At 35.4% G+C, this 27,900-nt stretch overlaps 1 protein-coding gene across 13 annotated transcripts in view; it reads right to left on the bottom strand.

Annotated features, from left to right (window-relative positions):
* Nucleotides 1-27,900, bottom strand: part of EVI5 (ecotropic viral integration site 5) — a 196,548-nt gene that overhangs the window by 58,432 nt on the left and 110,216 nt on the right. For 12 of the 13 annotated variants that reach the window (XR_003208420.2, XM_025872195.2, XM_025872197.2 and 9 more), the window contains 5 exons: nt 26,505-26,639; nt 23,426-23,566; nt 22,122-22,280; nt 10,825-10,971; nt 1,676-1,771 (listed from right to left, as the gene is read on the bottom strand). Coding sequence is in view for 12 of the 13 variants with exons in the window: in XM_025872195.2 (XP_025727980.1) it covers nt 1,676-1,771; nt 10,825-10,971; nt 22,122-22,280; nt 23,426-23,566; nt 26,505-26,639 (678 nt within the window). In the remaining variant the exon portion in view is untranslated. Of the gene's footprint in view, nt 1-1,675; nt 1,772-7,395; nt 7,567-10,824; nt 10,972-22,121; nt 22,281-23,425; nt 23,567-26,504; nt 26,640-27,900 lie in introns of those variants that run through there. The other variant, XM_073896303.1, reaches the window with a different exon arrangement.

The following is a 27,900-nucleotide window of genomic DNA, read 5'->3' as shown; positions in this document are numbered from 1 at the left end:
GGGGATTGGAGGGAGAGATGAACCATGAGAGACTATGGACTCTGAGAAACAAACTGAGGGTTCTAGAGGGGAAGGGGCTGGGGAGATGGGTTAGCCCGGTGATGGGTATTAAGGAGGGCACGTACTGCATGGAGCACTGGGTGTTACATGAAAACAATGAATCGTGTATCACTACATCAAAAACTAATGATGTATGGTGATTAACATAATAAAATAAAGAAAAAATAAAAAAATTAAAAAATGAGCAAAGGACTCATATAGATATTTCTGTAAAGAAGGTATACAAATAGCAAATAAGCAAATGAAAAGATGGTCAACATCACTAATCATTAGGGAAATGCAAATCAAAACCACAATGAGCTACCACTTTACACTGATTAGGATTGCTACTATAAAAAAAAACCAGTAACAACAAAAAACCCAGAAAACTAACAAGTGTTGGAGAGGATGTAGATAGAAATAAGAGCCCTTGTGCACTGGCTAGCAAAAAATGTAAAATGGTGCAGCTGCTATGGAAAATAGAACAGCAATTCCTCAAACAATTAAACACAGAATTACTATATGATCTATCAATGCCACTTCTGGGTAAATAGCAAAGAAATGAAAGCAGGGATTCAAAGAGATTTGTGCAACTATGTTCACGGCAGCATTATTCACAACAGCCAAAAGGTGGAAGCAACCGAAGTGTTTACCAATGGATAAATGAACAAAATGTGGTATACACATACAACGGAATATTACTCAGTCTTAAAAAGGAAGGAAATTTTTTCACACATTACAACATGGATAAACCTTAATGACATTATGCTAAGTGAAAAGAGCCAGTCATAAAAAGACAAATACTGGGGCATCTGCGTGGCTCAGTTAAAGTGGCCAACACTTGATTTTGGCTCAGGTCATGATCTCGGGGTCCTGGGACTGAGCCCTGAGGTGGGTAGGTGGGTTAGTCTGTGGTTCGGTCTGTCAGGCTCCCTGCTCAGTGGGGAGTCTGCTTTCCCTCTTTTTCTCTCCCTTTCCCTCTGCTCCTCCCCCCACTTGTGCACTTTCTCTAGAATGAATAAATAAATCTTAAAAAAAAAAAAAAAAGACAGATGCCTGGGTGGCTCAGTCAGTTAAATGTCAGCCTTCGGCTCAGGTCATGATCCCAGGGTCCTGGGATGGAGTCCTGCATTGGGCTCCCTGCTCAGCGGGCAGTCTGCTTCTCCCTCTGCCTGCCGCTCTCCCTGCCTGTGTGTACGCTCATTCTCTAGCTGACAAATAATTAAATAAAATCTTTAAAAAAAAAAAAGACAAATAATATATCATTTTACGTATATGAGGTACCTAGAGTAGTCTAATTCAGAGATAAAAAGTAGAATGGTGGTTTCCAGGGGTTTGGGGAAGATGGACCTGAGGAGATGTTCAATAAGCAGACTTTCAGTTTTGCAAGATGAAAAGAGTTCTGGGGACTGGTTGAACAACAATGTGAATGTACTTAATGTCACAGAACTGTACACTTTAAAATGGTCAATTTTATGTTATATGTATTTTACCACAAAAAAAGCTTGGAAATGAATATGTGTTGAAAATAGAATCACAGTCAATAGGAGGAAGATATAAATCACTCCTTGGGTGCAGAGGGAAAGAGAAACTATGGCATTATTTTTATGTGTACTTTATTATTTTCATATGGTACCTGAATTTCCAGCTCAGCAATGTGCTGCTGTAATTCGGCCACAGCAGCTATGCTATCGGCTTCCCGGAGTCTCACAGCCATCACTTCTTCCTTGTTCTAGAGCAGCAAACAAAACAAACCAAAAATAAACCATGTAATAAATAAAAAATAAAACCTGTTTCAAATTTTGAAAACAAATAGATCTACGATTAAAGGAGAGAAAAAAGTGCCAGTATTTCCTAAACTTGATATAAAATGAAGATCGAATATATAGAATATATAGAGACTGAGTATATAGAATAGCATTCCATCTTTAAGCATTAAGAAACACCACTCATATAAATAAATGTTGCATAAGAAGTTAAAATTAAAATGAACTTAACTAAAACAATTCAAATCACTGGTGACCGTGAAAGCTGCTCATTTTTTATGCAAGAAAAAATACTGAGAACTTTCAAACAACAGATTAACAGACAATATGGATACTAAGAGAGTTTATTAGCTAGATAATATTTAAAAATTATATTCTTTCTGAAGCAATGTTAATGAATATTTTACAAAAGAGAATAGAAATTAGATTATATCATAATTCTAACCTTCCCAGGAAAAGCATAGTACTTAATTCTACCACCTCAAAATTTCACAAAGAAAAACCCCAAAACTGTATTCTACAATATCCTTGCCAATTAATACTGATCCAGAAATAACAAAATATGAAGAAAATATGTTGATATGAGAAAAGTCGGGTATGTAAAAATATTTTTCTCCTCCATTAACTTCAGTTGAAATTTAGCAATCATTTGTATCAAAATTGTACAGCATGGTGATCTTAGGAGAAATTTAGCACCTGACAGTACTATAATACCAAAATTTCTAAAAATAACAAATTTAGTAGGAGTTTAATAATTAAACTTCCAAATAAAAAGTTGTACTTATTCTTGTAGCTCAGATATGATATTGCTGCTTCACTTTAAGAAAATACTGCTTTAAATATTTTGCCAATTTGCATATGTGTACCCAGTGCTGTGCTAGTAAATGTCTAATAATCAGGGGCACCTGGGTGACTCAGTGGTTCAGCATCTGCCTTCAGCTCAGGTCATGATCCCAGGGTCCTGGGACTAAGCCCCACGTCGGGTTCCCTGCTTAGTGGGGAGCCTGCCACTCCCCCTGCTTGTGCCCCACCCCCATCAAATAAATAAATAAAATCTTTAAAAAAAAAGTCTAGCAATCAGCTTTCTCCTAGGGGTGTGTGTGTGTGTGTGTGTGTGAGTGTGAGAGTGCATGTGTGTGTACACATATGTGTTCATGCATAAGTTTATTATATTTTTTAATATAAACTGATATAAAGGATATAAAGAAAACAACATATAGATAATAAGATATACAATACCCATTGCCCATTCTGTGTAGTCGCTATATTCTCACAGAATGCTTTCGCTGATTTTTTTCTAAACTACTGTATCCATAAGCCATGGCTGAAACTGGGGAAAAAGTGAAGTTTTGATATAAATGTTGATTGAATATTTTTGTTAAAGATGAAAGTGAAACAAAGAAGACTTATGTTAGAATTTCACTCATTTGTTAATAATGTGAGCAAGTTTTTTGTTGATTCTGGTAATAGTAATCAAATACTGAAAGAAAATTTCCTTAAAAATTTTGTGCTATTCATAATGTATAGGCTGAAGATACAACCACTCTTAAAGTTTAATCTGCATTAAAAATCAAGCACAGGTGTCAAAAGCTTTTCCTTAAAAGGCCAGACAGTAAATATTTTAGGCTTGTGGGCCATACAATGTATCGTAAGTATTCTACCTGCCACCACTGCAGTGTGAAAGTGGCCATGGACAATACATAAACAAACAGGCAAGGCTATATTCCAATAAAACTTTACTTCTACCACTCCAGCAACCCTCAGTTTGTTTCCTGAGATTAAGAATTCCTCATATCAGTGAGATCATATGATACATGTCTTTCTCTGATTTGTAAGACTGTTGAATCACAGACCTGTACCTCTGAAACAAATAATATGTTATATGTTAAAAAAAAAAAAAGAAGATAGTAGGAAGGGTAAAATGAAGGGGGGTAAATCGGAGGGGGAGACGAACCATGAGAAACTATGGACTCTGAGAAACAAACTGAGGGTTCTAGAGGGGAGCGGGGTGGGGGGATGGGTTAGCCTGGTGATGGGTATTAAAGAGGGCACGTATTAAATGGAGCACTGGGTGTTACACGCAAACAATGAATCATGGAACACTACATCAAAAACTAAAGATGTAATGTATGGTGATTAACACAATACAATTTTTTAAAAAATGAAAAAAAAAACTTTATTTCCAAAAACAGGCAACCAGACAGATTTGGGCTATAGGCTACAGTCTGCCAACATCTGGTCTAGATAATCAACAAAAAAATAAATCCAGCCCTGATTTGTAGTTTGACACCTTATGTGATGTAAATCCTCCCACCATGGGTCCTTTCAAGCTACCAACGTTAACATTACTGAACATTAAGTTGGGAAGAAATGTGCAATAGACCACTATAATATGGTATTTCCACCATACAGATACAAGGGGTATAAATAACCTCAAAAGCACAGATAGTAAAATGGAAAAATAAGTAGGAAATGATGAAGTGTGAGTACTTATTACCTTTGTTCTATCACAACTTAATTGTGTTATATAACTTAACTGTTAATATGGCTGTTTCAACAGGTGACTCACAAAATTCCTGAAAATTGAACAACTGGTTTTTGCAAGCCTTTACTGGCTGGCTCCAGCACACCACTGTGCCTCTATTTCATAAAATTCAAATCTCATTTGGTCACTCCTTTATTTTAAACACTTTATGGCACCCCACAGAATTTGAGATAATGACTCAGGTCCTTATTCTGGTGTCCTAGATTCTGTATGATTTTGTTCCCTATTCACTGCTCTATCCTCATATCTTACCAGTCTTACTCATGATACTTGCCTCTGGCTACCATGAACTTCTTTTAGTCCAAGCAACCTCTTGTTCCTTTCTCATTTTTACTCTTCACATATGCTATTCCCTCTATCCAGTGAACTCTTATTTATTGTCTTTCCTTAACTCCTACATAGCTTTAATGTCTTAGCTTAATCATTCCTCAGCTAGCCTTCCTTGAACCATTACCCTAATGCTAAACTGCCATTATAGCGTCCTACAGACCTCCTCAATCATAGCATTATTCATACTGCATTGTGCTTGTTCGTATACTTGCCTAAATCCTTTACTAGGAGAAATCCGCTTGAGGCCAGTGATGTCGCCAACAGCCAGCACCAACTTTCAGCCTTGTGAGAGAGCCATGTAAAGCACCTTATCCTTTAACTCCAGTTAAGCCTTCAGATGACTGCAGCCTCATAAGAGACTCTAAACCAGAACCACTTGGCTAAGCTGCTCCTAAACTTCTGACCCACAAAAACTCTAGGATACTGGTGCTTATTGCTATTTTAAGCCACTAAGTTTTAGAGGTAATTTTAAAAATAGTAAGATAACTAATACATTTATAGTCTACTAATTTTAGTTAACAGTGTATAAAAATTATATTATTAAAATAAAATTATATTATTTATATAAGTTATATATAAGTTGAATTATATAAATTCATACTTACAAATTATACAAAATTATGTTAATCAAGTAAAAAACCCAAATTCCCCCTAATTTTCCCCCTCTTCAATCTAATCACCAAATCTTGGTTCTGTACAAAAACAGATTGTGAATTTATCTACTTCTCTTTATTTAAATGCCAATACCTGAGCCCAAGCTAGTACCTCTGTCTTGTACTACTTCCTGATGATCTCGTAACAAATCTCCAACCCTACTTCAAACCTATCTCCACACACAGTGGTGTGTGTGTTCTTTTAAAAACAAATTATATTAATTGCTACAAGCAATATCCCCTAATAAATGCTAAAATTAGTTGCTGAAACTTTAAGGATATTTGCACGGCCTCAAAATAGTTCCCCCCAAATATTTATTAATTACTGTGGTGATTTTAATATATGTCCACACGTTCTTTGATACTTAACACTCCTTAACACCCTGCCTGCTATGGGCTGGACTTAGTAACTTGCCTTAATGAACAGAGTTTGAGAGGAAAAAAGTTCTGTAGTGGAAAAAGCTGGCAGACACCAACTTAAATGATCAAGGTTAACAGCACTAACCATAAGACATATTAATACAATATGTCTTCTAACATCATGTGCTGAAAAGGACACTTCAACACTGTATTCTTTCCTAAAATACATTATCTCAGTCTAGTCATGAGAAAACATACAATCCCAAACTAAGGGATATTCTACAAAGTATCTGACCAGTATTCGTCAATAATCAAGGTAAGAAAAGATAAGAAAACATTAAGAAACTGTCACAGACTGGAGGAGACAGAGACATAATGGGAAGATCTGAATAAAGTCTATAGTTTAGTAATAACATTATATCATCATTCATTTCTTAGTACTGATAAATGTATCATGGTTATGTAAGATGTTAACATTAGGAGAAGCTGATGATGTAATGTATGGTGATTAACATAACAATAAAAAATAAAAAAGTAAAAAAATATATATCTATAAAAAAATTCAAAATTAAAAGAAAAAAAAACTGAAGCAAATACAGCAAAACACAAAAAAAGTCATAGTTGATTTCCTGTTTAAAACCTTTCAATAGCCTCCCACAGCACTTAAGAGTAAAACCCAAACTCATTAGTATGGACCCTAAAATTTTATATGGTAAGAAGTGGAGTCCCAACCTACTTCCCTGGTTTTATTTCATTAGCTTTTTACTTTATACAAGACTCAGCAACCAACTTCTTTCCTGCTTTTGGATCTTGAACTCTGCCCTTTTCATACCAGGATCTTCCCCCCGGCTCTTCATATGGCTGTTTCTTTCCTATTCTTCACATCTCAGCTTTGATAGCACCTCCTGGCACTCCATCTTAATCACCACTTCCCCTTACCTCTCACTTTATAGTACATCATTAGTAACAATCTTGTGTAATTTTTACTTATTGCCTCACTAAACACACTGCTTACCTTCTTCACTACTGAATCCCCAGAGTCTATAAGACTGACAAATAAAAGCTGCCCAAATATTTGCCGAATATGTAAATAGATACCATCATTCTTTGAAGTCTCATAATCTCACCTCCCCCCATCCCTATTTGAGAATCACTGTCCTAAAATATGCAAGTTACATCTATTTAAAATGAAAAGGTTTGACTACACACTTTGTAAGTAACACAATGGAGAAACAGGTACTATCATGTCCTCTTGGTCAGAGTACAGAATGGTATAACCCTAAGGAGTGTTATCTTACAAAATTGTATAAAGTAGAAATGCATTTACCCATTTCACACAATCTAAGAGAACGTGTAGATATACCTCTACAGGAATGTAGCTATAACTCTTTATGTCTGAAATTATATATGTACAAGGTTATTCACTACACTGTGGCAGCAAAACACTGGGAACTATCCATGTGCCCATCAACAAGGATCTAGTTAAGTATACTACAGTACATCCGTGCAATGGAAAACAACGTACCTTAGAAACTAATGAGAAGACTCTTGAAACACTGATACTAAAAGCTCTACAAAACATGACATAAAAAAAAGCACCACAGTGACAAAAAAAGCAAAGAGAAGAACATACAATATGTTAACTTCTATGTAAGAAAGTGAAAAGAAAAATTATGTACTTTTACTTGCTTTTATTTGCCTAAAAGAAACTCTGAAAGGGGCATCTGGGTGGCTCAGTCGGTTAAGCATCTGCCTTCATCTCAAGTCATGACCCCAGGGTCCTGGGATCGAGTCCTGCATCAGGCTCCTTGCTGAGCAGGGCGCCTGCTTTTCCCTCTGCCTGCCGAACCTCCTGCTTGTGCACGCTCTCTCTCTGACAAATAAATAAAAATCTTTAAAAAAAAATAAATAGGGACGCCTGGGTGGCTCAGTCAGTTAAGTGGCCGCCATCGGCTCAGGTCATGATCCCAGGATCCTGGGATCGAGTCCTGCATCAGGTTTCCTGCTCAGTAGGGAGTCTGTTTCCCTCTCTCCCCCTGCCCCTCCACCCCTCTCATGCTCTCTCTCTCTCACTCACACTCTCACAAATAAATAAAATCTTAAAAAAAACAAAAACAAAAAAACTCTGAAAGGACATATCAGAAAATAATGAAAGCAGTTACTTAGCAAAAAATAAAAGAAAGGGTATGTGGTAGAGTCAGGAAGAGAATGAGATAAAAGGGGAAAGAGTGTGGACAATGCTTTCATTTATACTCAGTTAAAAAATCAAAGCATTATGAAAAAATGCATATGTATTAAGCTATTAAAGTTTGTATTATATATAAGCACCAGGTTTATTTTCTGCCTGTTTCTTTCCTGTCATTACTCCATATATGCACAATGTTATAATCATAGTAAAATACTCTGACTTTCCTCACTTAAAATTACTTATCAGACAATTTTACAAGTTTATGTCTGATTCAATATACCTCTTCTCATGAATATACATATCTGTATCGGTATCTCTATATATGTGGAACTAGAGAATATAAAATCTTTCTATCATCTTCAAACTTAGATTTATGTAGGAAATCCCACAATCTCATTACTAAAATCTTGGGGGCTAGGTTTGTCATATAATTTGATTTTTTAGATTTTAGAAAAATAACAAGGTACATAAACCATACATTATCCAGTGGCTGCATCCATAATGAAATACTATGCTTAGTGCTAGACACAATGAAACTGTAAAGTATAAATATTCACACCAAGTGGGATAAAATAAAAATTACAAATGGCCCTCCCAATGAATGTGTGAAATTTATGAGAAAACATGTAGGTTTCAGAGTGTTTTGAATTTTCATATTGGAGATCACAGACTTACACTATTTTTATCTTTAAGTGGGAACATTCAAATTCAGTTGTAGAGGGAAAATAACAATACTAAAAACAGTATCTTAATATATGACATAAATGAAAAGTAAAATGAAATTTAATAAGTATCAACAAATTACAAGCTATAATCATATAAAACTAAATGAGGGGCACCTGGGTGACTGAGTGGATTAAGTGTCTGCCTTCAGCTCAGGTATGATCCTGGGGTCCTGGGACTGAGCCCACCCAGAGTCCAACTCCCGGCTCAGCGGAGAGTCTGTGTCTTCCTCTTCCTCTGCCCTCCCGCCCAACTCGTGCACATGCCCGCATGTGCACTCTCTCGCTCTCAAATAAATAAAGTCTTAAAAAAAAAAACTAAATGAAAATGAATCCGATTTCTATAATTGAAGGCCTAGCTTCCTTGAAAAAGTTAGGGTTTGTTCCTGAACTGTTCCAGCAAAACACGGTAAAATATACATACTTAATTACAATGTACTAGGTGCTATGGTAACAACACACTGGTCATTCTCAAAATCTACAAAAGGTATTACAAAACATTGAATAAATCAATATACAGGGTAAACACACAGGCAGATATCAGAATCAGCATCCGTAACAAATTTCACAGTATTATTACTGAACAGTTAAAAATTAAATAAAATCTCATATTGGTTCTTAAAATTTTCTAAAATTCTGAGTCTGGGCCTATTACTTAAACTTAAAAAATATATATATATTTTTTTTCATCAGCAAATCCCAAAAATTATTTCCAAAGAACATTTTACTTTGCTTAAAAGGTGCTAAGGCATTCGAGGAACAATATTAAATCCAGTAACAGTGTTATCAACCTATATTTAAGGAAAACTTATACCAATAATGAAAAAAGATTAAGTTTAGCTCTTTATTAAAAATAAGTCAGCACAGACAATACGGCATCATAAAATTTAATCACATATTATAAAGACAAATCAAAATGATATAACCTCACATCACATCATTTTATTTTTAAATTAGTCTACTCATATCCTTGTAGAGGGACTAATTTTAAGTTAGTACAAATTTCAGTACTGCCTACAGATTTCTGTCAGTGTAAATTGCAACAGCCATGCATATTTATTAGGATGTAATTTCATCTCTGGATTTCAGTGACACCAATAAACCACTCAAGCTTCACTCTTGGTTTTTAATGACACCAGAACAAGTTGATGGAATTACAGCTTCATATGTACCACTGAAAGTCTTATTTCTTATCATAGAATAATAAGGCTGGACTCTTTAAAGGGCATCATTCCTGTGGTCTCACCATGGAAAGATGGATGCCTAGTTTATTTTTAAAATCCCATAACTTGTCCTCAGTAATGTATTCTAATGCTCAGATCACAGTCATCTCTTTAGTTATTTCTCTCTTTCTCTCACACTCACCTTCTCTCCTCTACCCCCTCCGCATCCACCCCACTCTTCATCCCCTCACTCTCTCACTACTGTTGTACTGTACATTGACTTCAGGAAAACATTTACTTGCATACTTTTTGATGCTTTATAAATCCAAACACTTCACACCCACAAAATAGAAAAACCAATTAAAATAATAATGGGAAATGTACACAATTTTCCCAATCCATGGGCAAACACACTTCTTTTGCTCTCTACCCAGAAAACATATATCGAGTGCCTACCGATACCATATTGATCAAAGCAGAGTTGCCCTAACCTCTCTAAATTACCTTTTGGTTGTGATTTTAATAAAAGCTTCAGTTTTATTTTATTTTATTTTATTTTTTAATTCTTTTTAAAAAATATTTTATTTATTTATTCATGAGAGACAGAGGGAGAGAGAGAGGGAGAGAAGCAGAGGGAGAAGCAGGCTCCCAAGGAGCAGGGAGCCCGATGCAGGACTCGATCCCAGGACCCTGGGATCATGACCTGAGCCGAAGGCAGACGCTTAACCATCTGAGCCACCCAGGCTCCCCAAAAGCTTCAGTTTTAAAGGGCTACAAGTCAAAAGAAAAATTATAAAGAGATACCAATTTTCAACCACTTGATTAACTTAATTTCCTAAACTGGCATTTAACCAATGGGTGAAAATGAGGTTTCCTGCCTGAAATCCACCTCACAGCAAGATGAGCTAACCCTGTCTGAAAGCAACCACCAAACCAAGTTCAGGAAAAGTGGGAAATAAAGCTACCTCTTTTTGGTTTTATTTGCTTTTAAAATAATGAAGAGACAAAACAAAAAGGCATTATTATATTGACAAAAACATTAGGTGGCTGATATTTACCTTGCATTCAATCTCTGCTTGTTTGCGCTTTGCTTCACTTAATTGAGTAAGTAGTCCTTTGTTCTGTGCCGAAAGATATTGCACCTTCTCATGTAGACTAATCACCTCTTGTTCGGCTCTTCGAAGATGGTTACTATTGATCTGATTCTAATAATTAAAAATATAAATACTCAGACATTAAAGATCCCGAAAAACCTACAAATTTCTACCTCCCCATTTTATACCTCAAAAACATTATATAAAATGCTATTATTAGTTACAGGTGGATTTTATTTAACAAATAGTTAAATGCTAAAAAAAAAAAATTTGAACGTGCTTTAAAAAAATCAAGTCATCCAAAAGAATACTTAAGGTCCATATTAGAAACTCTTCCTAATTCTCTCTGTTTATACAATAAATATCTACAAACTTTAAGAATGTTTACACAGACCTTGAAGGTATTAATTTCTGAAATAGGCAGTGTTACACAAATGAGTAGATACAGAAATATGATGACTTCAATTCCTCTTTCCCGTTCCCAAAAGAAAGAACAGACTGCCTGAAAAGTTCCATCATCATTTACTGGACTGTAAAGTCCTTGATGTCATGAAATGTGTCATATGCACTTCTATATTCTTCCAATGTACAGCACAGTCTTTTTATGGAACATGAACTGGTTTTGAATTCTGACTTGTTATTTGGTGATTAAGCAAACTAGTTATATATATAATATTTCTATTTCATCATTGAAAAAATGTATACAAAAATACTCCTTATTTCTCATTTGGTTCTCTTCAGTATTAAATGAGAGATTACATGGAACAGGGCTTAACCTATAGAAAGAACTCAATAAAACGTGGCGCTTAATGTATTACAACTACAGAACGTGCTAAAAAATATATATAGACCTTAAATTGACTGACATGAGGTAGTTTCCCCATGTCTGATTTCTTTTAACCCCAAAATATTCCATTTGGGGTCTGAAAGAAACAGTAGGGATTTTATAACCAAAGACAGGAAAATCTGGCTCCTCATTTTACAGTTCTTCGACCTTGCTAACCTTATCTAATCCCATCAAGTTCCAGCACCCTGGTACAAGCATGGACATCATCACCCGACTTTAAAGGCTGCGCTGTAAGAACCACACGACAAAAGAAAATCATACGTATGAGTAAGAATCATTTGAGAAAAAAAGCTCACGCAATGTTTGAAATTAAACAGATACTTAATAAATCCCTGGTTGTTACTATTATTACATCTATCCTACCTCACTCAATAAAAATGACCTTGCCTCCAGTTTTATTAAAAAATCTGCATCATGTAATAGATTTAAGCTCCAAAACTTTCTACCATTTCTGAGTTTCTTCATTTTTACTTTTACTCCTCTTCCTGATTCACCATCTGTCTACAAAACAGTAAACTTCTTAGTACTCCAGTACTTAGCACTTAGATTCAAAATGTTCCACAACTTCTTTTTACTGTCTTCCCTCCTACCACCAAACAAATAACTACACTTCAGAGGGACATACCTTCAACATAAGCTGTAAAGAATTCCCACAGATAGAAATCTTCCCTCCACCCCTCAATACAAGTCCATGATCCAAAATTATAAAACTCCACACATAAACAAAACCGAAAATTGATGAGTAAGAAACTGCAGACAGAAGGATAACAAGAACAGATTTTTTAAAAACTCTAGATAGTAATCATGTAAGGACTTTATATAAAATAATTTATTTAAAATTATTAGACATAAAAAGAGGAAGCAAAACATAAGCAAAGAACAAGTACCTATCAAAAAACATTTAGCAAATTTGGGTGCGCCAGGGTAGCTCAGTTGGTTAAGCATCCAACTCTTGATTTTGGCGCAGCTCATGAGCTCAGGGTCGTGGGATGAAGCCCAGTGCCTGGCTCAGCATGGAGGCTGCTTGTCCCTCTCCTTCTGCTCCTCCCCCGATTCATACATGTGCTCTCCTTCTCTCTCTCTCAAATAAATAATCTTTTTTTTTTTTAAAAAACCATATTTAGCAAATTTGAAAAATAACCAAATACAACTTCTTGAAGTTAATATAGCCAATAATGTTAAAAACTAATTAAAGGGTTAAAGGAGATTAGCTACACTGAAGAAATAGTGTTCCAGAGGGGCGCCTGAGTGGCTTAGTCGTTAGGCGTCTGCCTTCATTTCGGGTCATGATCTCAGGGCCCTGGGATCAAGCCCTGCATCGGGCTCCCCGCTCAGCGGGAAGCCTGCTTCTCCCTCTCCCACTCCCCCTGCTTGTGTTCCCTCTCTCGCTGTGTCTCTCTATGTCAAATAAATAAATAAAATTAAAAAAAGAAAGAAAGAAATAGTGTTCCAGAAGAGGTCAAGAGACATAGAAGAGAGTTACGAGGTACAAAATACACCTAATGGGGGTTGCAGGATAAAACAGAAAACAAAGAAAAAAGTGTGATAGGATAGTCTAAGAGATGACAATACTTGAGAATTTTAAAACTGGAAAAAAAAATATATATATATGAATCCACATTTCGGGAAACACAACTAGTTCTAGACAGGATAAATACAAATAAACCCTCGCTAAGATACATTTTAAGAAAACAGAATGCTAATGGAAAGAGACAAATCAAGGGCAAAACCAGGTCTCTGTTAAGGGGGAAAGTGAAATATGCAGCAGCCATCTCAACAGGAAAACTTTGTAGTGCTTAAAAAAATAAATTTCATCCTACAATCGTATATTCAGCTGAACTATCATGTAAGAGAGAGAAAAAGTATGTTTACCTTTAAGAAAGTGAGAGTTTACTACTCATGATTGAAATCAGAAACTGTTAAATAACAGTAACAGAGAGCGAAAAGTGTGCAAATAGACAAATCCAAATAACCACTGACTCCATAAAACAACAAAAATGTCTAGTAATTTGAATATAAAAAAGATGTACAATAATGGTAAGATATAAGACTGGAAGATGGAAGAAGAGCACATGAAGATCTTCCAAGGCCCTTATACAATTTAGAAGGAAGATGGAGGTAATTATCAACATCAAACTTTGTTCAGTCAGGGGAGCATTTTTAATTTTTTTCAGGTAATAAACACTAATAGAAAAGAAATTATAAAAGTCAAACCAGTAGCAGAAAAAGAAACATCTAAATTAATCCAATAAAAAAGCAAGAAAGGAGGGGAAAAATAGAAAAAAGGGAAGAAATAAATTGAAAAAAGAAAATAATTTTAAATACATCATAATAAAGAGTTCCTGATGGGGTTGTAGAATAGAAAGAGCACTCTCACTCTTTCAATTAAAAAAAAAAAAAAAAAAAAAAGGCCAGCCAAATTCTAAATTCACGACTTCGGTTGAAACCTGACAGGTGAGGTGACAAGGCAACCAACCATCCCCAAATCTAAGGGCAGACAGGGCAGATGAAGCCAGAAGCTGTTAAGAATAATTCAGCCGCTCGCGGTCGGGGGCTGGAGAAGCTAACCGGAGGCCGGCTGGACAGACTGACGCTCGGCCTCAACGACAGAGGCACACGGCGGGGATGGCGCTGGTGCGGGCCTGGAAACAAATGTCCTGGTTCTACTACCAATTCCATGCTGGTTTCCACTGTGGGGATGGCCCTGTACACAGGATATGTCTTCATGCCTCAGCACATCATGGCGATACTGCACTACTTTGAGATTGTGCGATGACCAAGTTGTGACCAGAACTGAGCGGCTCCTTGGGGAAGAACCACCCTCTGCAGTTTGAATGAAACCTCATCAGCTGTCATAAGAAACTCTACCAGATGTCAACATAACCAACCCTATGAATATAAAGACTAAAATTCATGAGTAGAACAGGAAAATAATCCTGACTCATGTGTTGTGTTATTTTTAATTTTAAAAGAGGCTCTTGTATAGTAGTTTTTGTCTATTTTAACATTGTAGTCATTTGTACTTTGATATCAGTATTTTCTTAATCTTTGTGACTGTTTCTATATTACCCTGTGAAAGCTTTTCTTAATGTAACTTTGAGTACATTTTAATTGCCTTCTATTTCTAAAACCCAAAGTCATTAGTTGGGCTAGTTCTTGCTATTGTACGGCACATACATCTGCCTGGATATATTTCTACTCTTGACCAAAGTTTTGTAAGAAACAATACAAGATTTGGGGCAGGGGGATGGGGAGGGAGGATATTTTATTGAGAACTATTTACAAAGGACTTATCTGTAAGTTTGAACTCAGGAGTACAGTTTTAGCTCTCTAGGCTCTACTCTTAACAGCTTTTGCTTTAAAACTATTTAAGTATTTCTTGGGCGCCTGGGTGGCTCAGTCGTTAAATGTCTGCCTTCAGCTCAGGTTATGATCCCAGGGTCCTGGGATCCAGCCCCACATCGGGCTCCCTCCTCGGCGGGAAGCCTGCTCTCCCTCTCCTACTCCCTCTGCTTGTGTTCCTGCTCTGTCTCTGTCAAATAAATAAAATCTTTAAAAAAACAAATAAATAAAAATAAAATAAAACTAAGTATTTCTTAACAATGAAAAAGAAAGATCTTGCTAAAGTTAAAATAAGGAACATTTCACCTTTTAAATATTTAATTTTTATGTGGACTCATTTCCAGAAAACTTTGGTGATGGTTCTTATGACAAAAGGTGGTTAAATAGCATTATTATGTAATGCTTATATACCATAGAGTCTTTAGTAGAAAGTAAATCAGTTTCCTCTGAGGGTTATTAGTAACAATGTACTTCCTTAAATTTAGTTTTCATGATTGTAATGGGTGCTGCAAATGCATTTGCACATTGCAATAAGATGAGATGAATTGTTAAAAACTATAGCAAAAAAATGTAAACTTGGTTAAAATCCTTTCACTCTTTGTATTTTTTTTAAAGATTTTTATTCCTTAAATGTAAAATGACTACCTAATTTTTTGATGTAAACTCATTAAATTCAAAGGAAAAAAAAAAGAATAATTCAGCCAGGGGAGGGGGTTGGGGGGATGGGTTAGCCTGGTGATGGGTATTAAAGAGGGCACGTATTGGGAAAAAAAAAAAAATTCAGCCAGAATATTATCAAATTGGTTGCGGCCAAGTGTTGGCTGACAAGAGAGTGTGGAGCCTAAGGGGAACAGCAGAGTTCACAAGCTCTTATACACTTTTTCTTCATGGACCCCAAGAGGTACCCACAAAAAAGACTGATGAGAGTCTCGAGAAAGAGACCTCCACAGCGCAGGCTTGAGGGACGAGAAGAGCAGGCAATACAGAAGGAGCACTAAACTTCGCTTGTCTCTTCTAGGGAATAAAAGGTTTTGTAGGCTTCCCAGGCCAAGAAACACTGTTGCCGCTGGAGCACTGGGGAAATCACTGATCTGAGGAAGGGACAGGACTATATATTGTGGGCCTAGGACTACAGCTGGTGGTCAGGCAGGAGCACTAAGAAAGTCAAACACTCCAGATCCAGGGACACAATGCAGCCTAAGACTGAGGCTTTATCAGAAAAATGGGGAAGACTTCTGCCCCTCCAACTTCCTGTAACAAATAACAGTGGAACACTCTGGAGACTGACTCTCTCTGAAGTGCTGTGTAAATGGAAGACCTAAAGACGCTGAGAAAACCTGTTGGCAAACCAGCCCCCAATCTAAAAATAAGACAGTGCTAAAGGAATTTGAAGCCTGTGGTGCAATGAGGGTAACCACAGAAACAACAAACCTCAAACCCAGCCCAACTCCTGACTATATTAACTCAAATCCCCCACATTAAAGGCCTCGCAGAGGAAAAGGTATGCCCATTTCCAGGCATAAAAACTACTACCTTAGTCTACTGTCCTACTCAAGATATTCAGTTTTCAACAAAAAATTACAAAGCAGAGGAACAGGTAAGAAAAAACAAAACATTACCAAGAGACAAAGCAATCAACAGAATCAGCCTCACATACGACACAGGTATTAAAATTACCTGAAGGGAATTTACAATAACTGTGATTAATATGCTAAAGGCTCTAAAAGAAAAGTGAAAAACATGCAAGATCACATAGCTAATATCAGCAGAGAAATAAAAACTAAAAGAATCAAATGGACACGCTAGAAATGAAAAACACAGTAACAGATGTGAAGAATGCCTTCAATGGCTCATCAGACAACTCACAAAGTGGAAGAAATTATCAGTGAACTTAACGGTAAGTCAATAGAAATATTTAAGTCAACAGAAACTGAAACACAAAGAGAACAAATAATGAGGAAAAAAAGAACAGAACATCCAAGAGTTACTATCAATATCAAATAATCTGATGTATGTGTAATGGGAGTCCCAGGAGGAAAAAAGAGTATGGTGGGACAGAAGAAATATCTCAAGAAAGAATAACCAAGAATTTTCCAAAGTTCACGATAGACACAAATCCAGAGGGCCAAGAAACTCAGAGGAAAAAAACAAAGCAAAAAAGTACATCAAGTCATTTCATCTTCAAACTGCTAAAAACAAAAGAGAAAACCTTAAGGGTAAGCAGAGGGACAAACACATTACAGGGAGATGAACAAAAACAGAATGACAACAGAATTTTGGCTTGCATGGTTTCTGACAAGAAGAATAACTTAAAGCGTTGAAGACAACAACAACAAAAAGACCCAGAATACAATATCCAGCAAATATGTATCTTAAAATTGGAGAAATACTTTCCCAAAGAAACAAAATTAAGAATCCACTGCCAGCTGACCATCAGTAAAAGAAAAGTTAAACGAAGTTCTTCAAGCACAAGGAATACAACACCAGACAGAAACATGGATCTATAAAAAAACAAAACAAAAAAACAGAACACCAAAAAGGAATGGAAGGGAAAATAAACTTCATTAAAATTTTTTAAAATTTCTCTGAAAGGTAACTGATTAAAGCAAAATTAGTAGCACATATGACATGTTTGTACTCTATGTAAAAATAAAATATATGACAATAGCACAAAGGAAGAGGGAAGAACTGGGAACATACTGTTGTAAGGTCCTTATACTATATGGGAAGGGTACGATATTATTTGAAGACAAGCTCTGATTAGATGTATACTGAAAAACCTAGAGCAACCAGTAAAAACAAACAAACAAACAAACAAACAAACAAAAATACCCCAAAAAGTTGAGTATAAATAAGTCAATTGTGGAGATAAAATGGAATTATAATAAATGCCTCAAATCCAAGAGAAAGAAGAAAAAAGAAAGAACAGATGGAAGAGAGAATAACTAGCAAGGTGACAGATACTAAGCCAAATTGAATCATTAAACATGGACTACATATGACACTTAAAAGAGACTGAGACTGCATTTTTATAGCTTTATTGAGATACACACATCATAAAATTCACCTACTTAAAGTGTACCTAGACTTCAGTGGTTTTAGTATATTCAGAGAGTTGTACAACCATTTGCCAGATTGGATTTTTAAAAACATCCACTTATATGCAGTTTATCAGAGATGTAATAGGTTGAAATTAAAAAGATGGAAAAAGATACATAAAGCAAATACTAAACAATAAACAGCTTAGATAACTGTATTAAGACAGACTAAATCAAAATGCATCCTGAAGGATAAAGAGGATCAGTACATAATAAGATTCATTTTACCATGAAAGAAATAACAATTATACATTTGTATGTCCCTCTAAAAGGTGCTCAGAATATTTTAAGCCAAAAAAATTATCATAATTCTAAGGAAAAATAAAGAGATCCACAATCACAACAGAAGATATCTACTAGTTAACATTTGAAAGATAAGGTGACACACACAAACTAGAAAGGATACAGAAGATACAAACAATACATTAAGATACATTAAATAATTAAGAAATTTGATCTAATATAAATAAGACTCTACAGACCACATTCTGTGACCACAAAGCAGTTTAGTTAAAATAATGATATAAACTACTAATGAACCAGCAATCTATACATCTGGAAAAATAAAAGACACTTGTAAACAACTCTTGAGTCAAAGAAGCAATCAACAAGAAAGTCAAAAAGTATGGAACTGAAGAACAAAAAATACGCTATTAGAAAAGAAAACATAGTAGGTAGGAGTACAAAGAAAGGGGGAAAAGATGAAACCCAGGCAACACATAATTAAAGGATATAATAAAGAACAGAACTAAATTATACAGAAACAATGGTACAACATGGAGGACCAACAAAAATTAAAAACCCAGTCTTTAGAAATATTAATAACAATGGCAAGCCTCTAAAAAATTGGCAAACTTCTGCAAGACTTGACAAGAAAATTTTAAAAAGGCACAAATAAACACTATTAGAAATTCAAAAAGAGACAAATATTGATCCAGTAAAAAGAAAAGATACTTCTTAAAAAACTACTCTGAACAACCCTAAGTGATAAATTTGAAAATTCAGATGAAATGGACAGTCTCCTAGGGAAACGTATTTTACCAAACTAGACTCAAGAAAAAACAGAAAACCTGTAAAGATCTATAACCTTCAATAAGTAGGATCAATAGTACTATTCCCACAAAATGAAACAAAAAGATAACACTGTTTAAAGGAATGGATTTCAGCAAATATTCAAGTAAGAGGTAATTCTAATCTTACATAAAATTTCGTAGAACAACAACAAAAAAAGATAAAATACAACCAAACTCATTCCATGAGCTTATTCATAACCTTTGTTCCGAAACTAGATGAGAGTCTCCCCCAAAAGAAAAACTATAATACATTTTAACTTAGGTACAAAAAATCCCAAATATTAAAAACCTGAATCCAGGGGCGCCTGGGTGGCTCAGGCAGTTAAGTGTCTGCCTTTGGCTCAGGTCAGGATCCCAGGGTCCTGGGATCAAGCCCCATGTTGGGTTCCTGCTCAGCGGGAGCCTGCTTCTCTCCTTCCCGCTTGTGCTCTCTCTCGCTATCTCTGTCACTATCTGTCTCTCTCTCAAATAAATAAAAACTTAAAACAAAAAACACTGAATCCAGCCATGTGAATGTGTTGTGTATGTCTCTGTATGTGTGCTATATCATACACTTGTTTTTCAGTATTTTGAGAACTGTACTACAACATAACTGGTTTGCTTTGCAATCTTATGTATTTTACTTTATGCATTAAAAAACATTATTTTGAGAAAGGGTCCAGAGGCTTCAGACTGCCAAAGGAGTTCATGGTATTAAAAAAAATATAAGAATCCCTGTCCTGAAGAAACTCTCAGAGCTAGCCACAAGGAAACATGTGCAAGAATGTTCAGAGCAGCACCACCTGTAAGAGCAAAAACTGGTACACAGAAAGAAGAGTATGGCTCAATAAACTGAGGTGTACTCCCCCTAGGTGGTATTTTCTGAAAGGCACTAAAATGAAGGAACGAAAAAGTATCAACAAGGACAAATCTCTTAATCTGGATGCTCGATATGGACCATCATCAGTTCAAGCACTGGCATTTAGGGAAAAGTGCCTTATGCCATTCCTCTTCCAGCAAAATCCATCCAAAATCACACTTAATCAGGTACAATTCAAAATACAAACTCCTTAGGAAGCCTTTCCCTAAACCATCTAGTTGGAATTAATTTTGCCCTCCTATTTTCCACAGCAGTTTTCATGAACTCTTTAATTACCAAATTTCTGAATTAAACATTTTTTCAATTTTATTGAGATATAATTGATATACAGCACTGTGTAAGTCTAAGGTGTACAGCATAATGACTTAACTTACATATAGTATGAAATGATTAGTTATCATTTACTATATGATGTCATATAGTGAATTATATTAAATGTAGTTTTGTGCATGCCTGATTTCTCAGGTGTTAAGTTCTCTGATGGCTGGACAGTGCTTTGTATTCAAAAGTTCTCAAAACGATGTTTGTGAATTTGATTCATTCATCACTCTTAAATAAAATCTGGGGGCGGCTGGGTGGCTCAGTCGGTTAAGCATCTGCCTTCAGCTCAGGTCATGATCCCAGAGTCCTGGGATAGAGCCCCTTGTCAGGCTCCCTGCTCAGCAGGGACCCTGGTTCACCCTCTCCCTATGCCCCTCCCCCTGCTTGTGCTCTCTCAGCTCTCTCTCTCTCTCTCAACTAAGTAAAGTCTTTAAAAAAAAAAAAAAAAAAAGAATTAAATAAATCCTGAACATTGGCTTAAAAGCTGTGTTTGCATCTTTAATAAGTACACGAAGATAAAATCTGTTATAAAATAAAACTTCCCATTAAAAAAGCTAGATTTCTACTTTTCATAATCTTACTGTTATTTTTAATTATAATGAAAAATACAAGAATATAACTTTGAACAATGTAAAGCAAGATATATTTAACCTAAAGGATTTACAGATTCGTGTTGTCATGTTCAAGTTTGGATGATCATTTTGCACATAGGTATAAAGAATGATACATGAGTTAACTATGCCCCCTACTGACTAAATATTTTGAAAACCAAATAACATTACAGAGAATACAGAATATGGTCCACACAAATGTACCACATAAAAATCAAATGTGGTTTATAATGCAAATGAGTTCCATAAAAAGGATTTTGCAGATCTTAAATCAAGTATATTTAAGGTAGAATTCATTACAGAAAGGGGAGACTTGAGAAGAAAGAAGTATAATTTTGGAATTAAAGTGCTCAGTCACCAAATTACACTTAAGGAAGCATCATTCACATTACAGTCTACAGCAATTGTTCTCAACTAGGGCAACTCTGCCCCGAGGGGACATTTGGCAATGTGTGGAGACGCTTTTGGTCATCACGACCTGGGGTGGGGAGTACAGTGATACTGGGATCTAGTGGGTAGAGGACAGGGATGCTGGTAAACATCCTACAAGACACAGGCCAGTCCCCCAAATAAAGAATTACCTGGTTCAAAATCTTAATAGAGTCAAGGTTAAGAAATTTTGCTCTACATGAATATTTCCTCTCAAGTTGTGCAACAAGGCAACAGAGTTAAATGTAGTTTTATGACTTGCTTAAACTTTGCTAAATGGGTCAAAGAAGACATTAAATCTCTGATATCAAAGACTATAATTTTTAGCCCTTTTTCTTTGGGCTAGGAAATTACAATCCAGAGAGTTTCATATATCCATCTCTTAGCTCTATTTTAGGGTGATATAACCTGTACATAAACTTTTGATCTGTTAATGATTTTTTTTTTTTTTAGAGAAAGAGTGTGTGTGTGAGGGGGGCGGGAGGGGCAGAGTGAGGGAGAGGGAGAGAGAGAATCTTAAGCAGACTCCACCTCCTGCGTGGAACCCAATGTGGGGCTTGATCTCATAACCCTGATCACATGACCTGAGCCAATATCAAGAATCCAGTATTTAACCAATTGAGCCACCCAGGTGCCCCATGCTAATGGTATTTTTAAAGCTACTGGGCTTTCCCATCATACCTGTGTTTCCATTTCCAACATCCTTTGTTTTATTTCTCTTATTTCTGCCTGAGTTTCAGCTTCTCTAAGTCGAATGGTCATCAGTTCATCCTGTAACTCATTCACAGCATTTTTCTTAGGTGGGTCTTTCCACCTCCCAGTAGTACGAGCTAAGTGGCGCTAAAAGATAAAAAAAATTATATTGCAACAAATATTCCCAGTGTCAAAATAAGAGCTAACTTTCCTGGCACTTATTTCATGCCCAGTACTATATTTAGCACTGTATATACATTATTTTATTTAATCCCTAGAAAACCTTAAAAGTTAGGCACTATTAGTGTCATTATACAGGTCAGAAAATGGAAATGGTGGTGATTAAGTAACTTCAGAAAGGTCAATATAGCCAATAAGTGGCAGATCTGGAATATAAGCTCATAAATAGTTCAAATCTGTTTATACTGTGGATTATTGTAAAGAATGCAATTTTCACCCTAAATTTATTATAAGAGAGATTTCTACATTTTTAATGAAATTCCAAGAAAAGAAAAAATGGGGCCATTCATGAATTAAGGAAGCAATGTTAGGAATGTTCTCAAAATATCCCTGGTGAAGCATCAGTTTTGTTTTGTTTTTAATTTCCAGTTTATTGCTGCCTGACACTTCTGGGGGCAAAATAAAAAAGCTGTGGCAATGTTAAGGACTAATTTCAGTCTTTGCTAGATGTAGCCCCACCCCAAATTCAAACCAAAGTCACTATTCTGAAATGGTATGTAGTGTTTTTTTCTTTCCTCTCTCCCTTCTTGATCTGTCTTCTAGATTCTGGGTTTTTTTGTTTTGGTTTTTTTTTTTGGTTCCTTGCAACACCTTCCCATATGTGAATAAATTTGCAGGCATATAAATGCCTGATTTTGTGAGATAACCAATTTTCAAGAGTTTACAAATGTATAGACAAATTTATATTAGTGTCACCCTTCTGCTGTTTCATACTAACTAATGGATTTAATATCAACAGAAGAAATATGTCCTATATAAAGGGAAATTTTCTTTTCATTCTTTAGGAGAAGTTATATAAATCACAATGATACAATAACAAAAACATGACTTAATCTCTATTTTATCTTTTTTTTAATTAAATGAATTAAAAAGGGAGAAACAGCTTAAAGATACCTTCAACTTATAAATGCTCTCAGATTTTTACATTTAAAGAGTCTTTCTCATTTTAAACTCAAATCCTAGCGTTGATCATCAGCTACTTCAAACACACACAAACTGGATATTCAGGTTTCACCTGCTTTTTAAAAAACATACAAAATATAATGATATACCTGCCAGTGTTCCTCTAAATCTTTGACTTGTTGTCTAAGTTCTTTCAATCCCATAATAGCTTCTGCTTCTCTCAGTTTCACAGCAATGAGCTCTTCCTGAAGCCTTGCAATGTTATTCTCATCAGGAAAGGAGTTGTTTCTCTAAAGCAAGAGAAAATATAATTTGGAATTTTTAAATTTAAAGAATAAAATAAAACGTATGTAGTAAGAGCTATTTTGTCCCATATGTAATTATACTTAATTTTACACAGTTTTACTGAGATATAAATCACAAACCATAAAACTTACCCTTTTAATGTACACTAGGTCAGTGGTTTTAAGAGTATTCACAGGGTTGTACAACCATTATCACAATCTAATTTCAGAACATTTTAATTGCCCCAAAATGAAACCCTTATACCCATTAACAGTCGCTCCACATTTCCCCTCCCTCAGTCTGACAACCACTAGTCTACTTTCTGTCTCGTGGATTTGTCTATTCTGGACATTTCATATCAATGGAATCACACGATATGTGGCCTTTTATGACTAGCTTCTTTCACCTAGCGTGTTTTCAAAGTTCATCCCTTTTTATTGACAAGTAATATTCCATTTTGTGTATATGCTAAATTTTTTTTAATTTATCCATTCATTAGCTGACAGAAATTTGGGTTGTTTCCACTTTTTGGCTATTATGAAAATGCTATGACCATTTGTGTAAAAATCTTTGTGTGGACCTATATTTTTAATTCTCTTGAGTTTATACTAAGGAGCAGAATTGCTGGATCAGATGCTAATTCTGCACTTAACTTTTAAAAAACTGTCAAGCTTTTCCAAAGCAGACTTACTGTTTTACATTTCTATCAGGAATGTATGAGGGTAATTGTACTTAATTTTGAGGACACAAAAAGTCTAACTGTGCTTTGCTTAATAAAACAGTAATCAGATAAAACAGTAATCAGAGTTTTAAAGCAACATGATTAAAATGTTTTTCAACATGGCAATAAGCTTACTAACCTCTGATTAGGACTCCAAACAAAGCATGGACATAATTTATATTTTAAAGATTTATGGAAAAGAATAGTCCAAAGACTGTTTTGTTATATTTTCTCAGCATGTCACTTTGGAAAGGAGTATAAAATCTTTAAACATTAGTTATTATTTATATCAGGATTAAGAGATCAATACCAAGGTGATCTAAATATTTGCTGAAAGAAGTACAAGATTTAGACTAATCTCCTATCCTACTGAAAAACCCACCTTAGGACACAGGGTAGCCCTTATTACACTGCCCTGGGCCATGACCAAGAGATCCTAAATTATGCCCTAGTAAAAGCTCCTTGGGTCAACTGAGGTACTACTGAGATTTCAAGTACTGAATCTATGAAATTTTATAACTCTAAAATATTTCATGGTAGGACATGAAGATTTTAGCCCACAAAGATCAGAATAAAGTTATTCTTGCCAACTACACATTTTTATGATGGACTAAATATTTTCTCAGTTGAATACCGGAAATTTACTGCATATGCATAAAAAGAGAATCCTGCATGAAGAAATTAACCATAGGAAGCACGAAACCTTCTAATTTCCTTTCTACTCTATAACAGGAATACCAAAAATGCTATTTAAGAAATGGCAATTTTTAAACTAGATCCAAGGACGTTTCTTTCTACCAAATATTCACCGAAAAATCAAGATTCTTATCTACATTATGGTACCTAAAGTACTCCTAACTTAGAAACCAAATATTTTTTTTTTTAAGATTTTTTATTTATTTATTTGAGAGACAGAGAGAGAGAGAGAGAGACAGAGCGAGAGAGGGAACACAAGCAGGGGGAGTGGAAGAGGGAGAAGCAGGTTTCCTGCCGGGCAGGGAGCCTAATGCGGGGCTCGATTCCAGGACCCTGGGATCATGACCCGAGCCGAAGGCAGACACTTAACGACTGAGCCACCCTGGCACCCAAGAAACCAAATATTCTGTTATGCATTTTTTTTACAGCATTCTTGCTGGCTTTTTCTCAACAAATAGGAGAATAAATTCTCCAAAAATAATATAAAAATAGCAAGCATATTTCTAGCAAAATTATTCTGCTACTGATGGTAGTTACACCCTGCTTGATTTCATTAAGAAATATGAACAACTTGAGGCCGTCATGTTCATTATTTCCAAGGCTTTGATTCAATAGCTAGATACTACCTAATAGTGAAAAGAACAAACTTCACATAGAGCCCAAGCCACCAATAATTTCATAGATGACAAAAAGAGATATTCAGAGTTTGTGATCAAGAACATAGACTCTCAAGTCTGAGAACTGTAAGAAACCTAAAAGCACTTCTTATCTAGTCCTTAAAGCTCTTTAGTCACCTTGAAAAGAAGTAAATTAGCATCTGTAAGTATACCTTAGGCTAAGATCTTCCCACATATCCTGAGGTGGCTTACAGTAGCTTGGAAAGTTTTAACAGTAACACTCAGATGAAATTTTTTCTGAAATGTTTATGTATTAGTCATACCCTACCTCTTGCAGATGAAGATATAATATTTGAAGACAACCATTATTATGTATCCCCTAACTTTCTCTTCTTCAATAATTAAATATTATTCATATCAAAATTACTCTGGTTATCTTCCTCTAAAAGGGCTCTAATCCTTTATTTCTTTTTTCTTTTCTTTTCTTTTTTTTAACCCTTAAAAAAGGGGCTTTGAGTAGTATGGCAACAACAAATAATTAAGAATCTTATTTCCTTTCTCCTTTCCTCTCTTAGTAACTAATATATAAAATATCCAATGTATAAAAACACTAAGTCCAGGGCGCCTGGGTGGCTCAGTTGGTTAAGCGACTGCCTTCGGGGCAGGTCATGATCCTGGAGTCCCGGGATCGAGTCCCGCATCGGGCTCCCTGCTCGGCAGGGAGTCTGCTTCTCCCTCTGACCCTCCCCCCTCTCATGTTCTCTCTATCTCATTTTCTCTCTCTCAAATAAATAAATAAATAAATCTTTAAAAAAAAAAAACCACTAAGTCCAATTTAACTGTTCAATAAGCACATCCATCACAATGTTCCCTCTAATTTGGGAGTGACAGTATTTATATTGTCCTCACCTTCTCTATATCCAGGACTTTATCCTGCATCTCCTTTAGTGCACACTGAGACTCAGCTTCACTCAGACGGGCTTGGACCAATTCCTTCTCTAGTTGCAGCACAAAATCTTCATTGTAGTTGGAATTGCATTTATGCTACAAGTTATAGACATATAGTGAAATTTCATAGAAGTATGAACATGTACATATAATATAAATAAATGCAATTACACAATACAGTTGTTAAGGGCAACCAAGTGTAAAAGTTCCATCTACCCACTACTTCTAGTTTATCTACTCCAAATAACTTTCCAAAGAATAAAAAAGTCCAGACTTGGCATCTATTGATGGCACACATTATTCTATGTTGGTAACTAGTTATTATACTAATCAAATCCAATTCACAAAGATAAATATCTCCTTTTATCTTTCCATCCATCCAGATACTAAGAATTTGTTCTGACTCTATAGACATGCCCTGTACAACAGTGTAGCCATTAGCCACATGTGGCTACCCCACACTTGAAACGTTGCTAGTCCAAATGAGAAAGAATCTAAGTGTAAATACAAACTGAATTTTGAAGACTTAATATGAAAGAAAAGGCAAAATATCTCATAATTTTTATATTGATTACAGGCTGAAATAATATTTTACACACACTGAGTTTAAGAATATTAATTTCACCTGTAATTATTACTCCTTTTAACATGGCATTTTAAAATGCGTATGTGGCTCACATTATATTGCAATGGGACAGCACTGTCATACAATATGGAAATACGCATTTACTGAAAATTTTATTTTCAAATACAAATTTTTAAATAAAAATAGGGCATCCACAATAATGTAAACCATCCTAAATCCCAACAGAATAAAAATGTCTTTGCTCTTAGAAATGTAGAACTCTTCAACGATATGCATGAAAATCACTGCTGGAAACAGAAAAAGAAGATGCTGCTCAAAGAAATTAACCAGGGAAGCACAAAACCTTTCCATTTCCTTTCCTGCTCTTTAATGTGAATACCAATGTAGCCACTTAAGAAATCCCTTTTTAAACCAGTTTCTATAAAAGTTGTTCTAAAAAAGCAAAAAGACATCTAATTCACCATTATGTAAGACTTCCTAAAAGAAACTATCAGTTCACATTTAATTCACAGTAAAGAAAAGAAACAACTTAAAATTCCAAAATAGTCACAGAGAATCATCTCCTACTGAACTAGCTTGAGTAAATAGTTCCTTTCACTCTTTAATGCATTAGGAGTAAGACCAATGTCAAAATAAAACTTTATTTAAAAACTATTAAATGTTTAATTAAAACATGATACTCCCTTGCCCCAGCTACCCAAAAAAGATGATTTTTTAAATGAATAGTTTATTTATGAAACAAATGAGGACGTTTTAATTCAATGTAGTACA

This window comes from Callorhinus ursinus, unplaced genomic scaffold (assembly GCF_003265705.2).
Source record: "Callorhinus ursinus isolate GAN/ISIS: 27379988/994484 unplaced genomic scaffold, GSC_fseal_2.0 scaffold9, whole genome shotgun sequence".
NCBI classification, from domain to species: domain Eukaryota; kingdom Metazoa; phylum Chordata; class Mammalia; order Carnivora; family Otariidae; genus Callorhinus; species Callorhinus ursinus.
The sequence above is the reverse complement of the archived record's forward strand: the minus strand, read 5'-3'. Positions and strand labels throughout refer to the sequence as shown.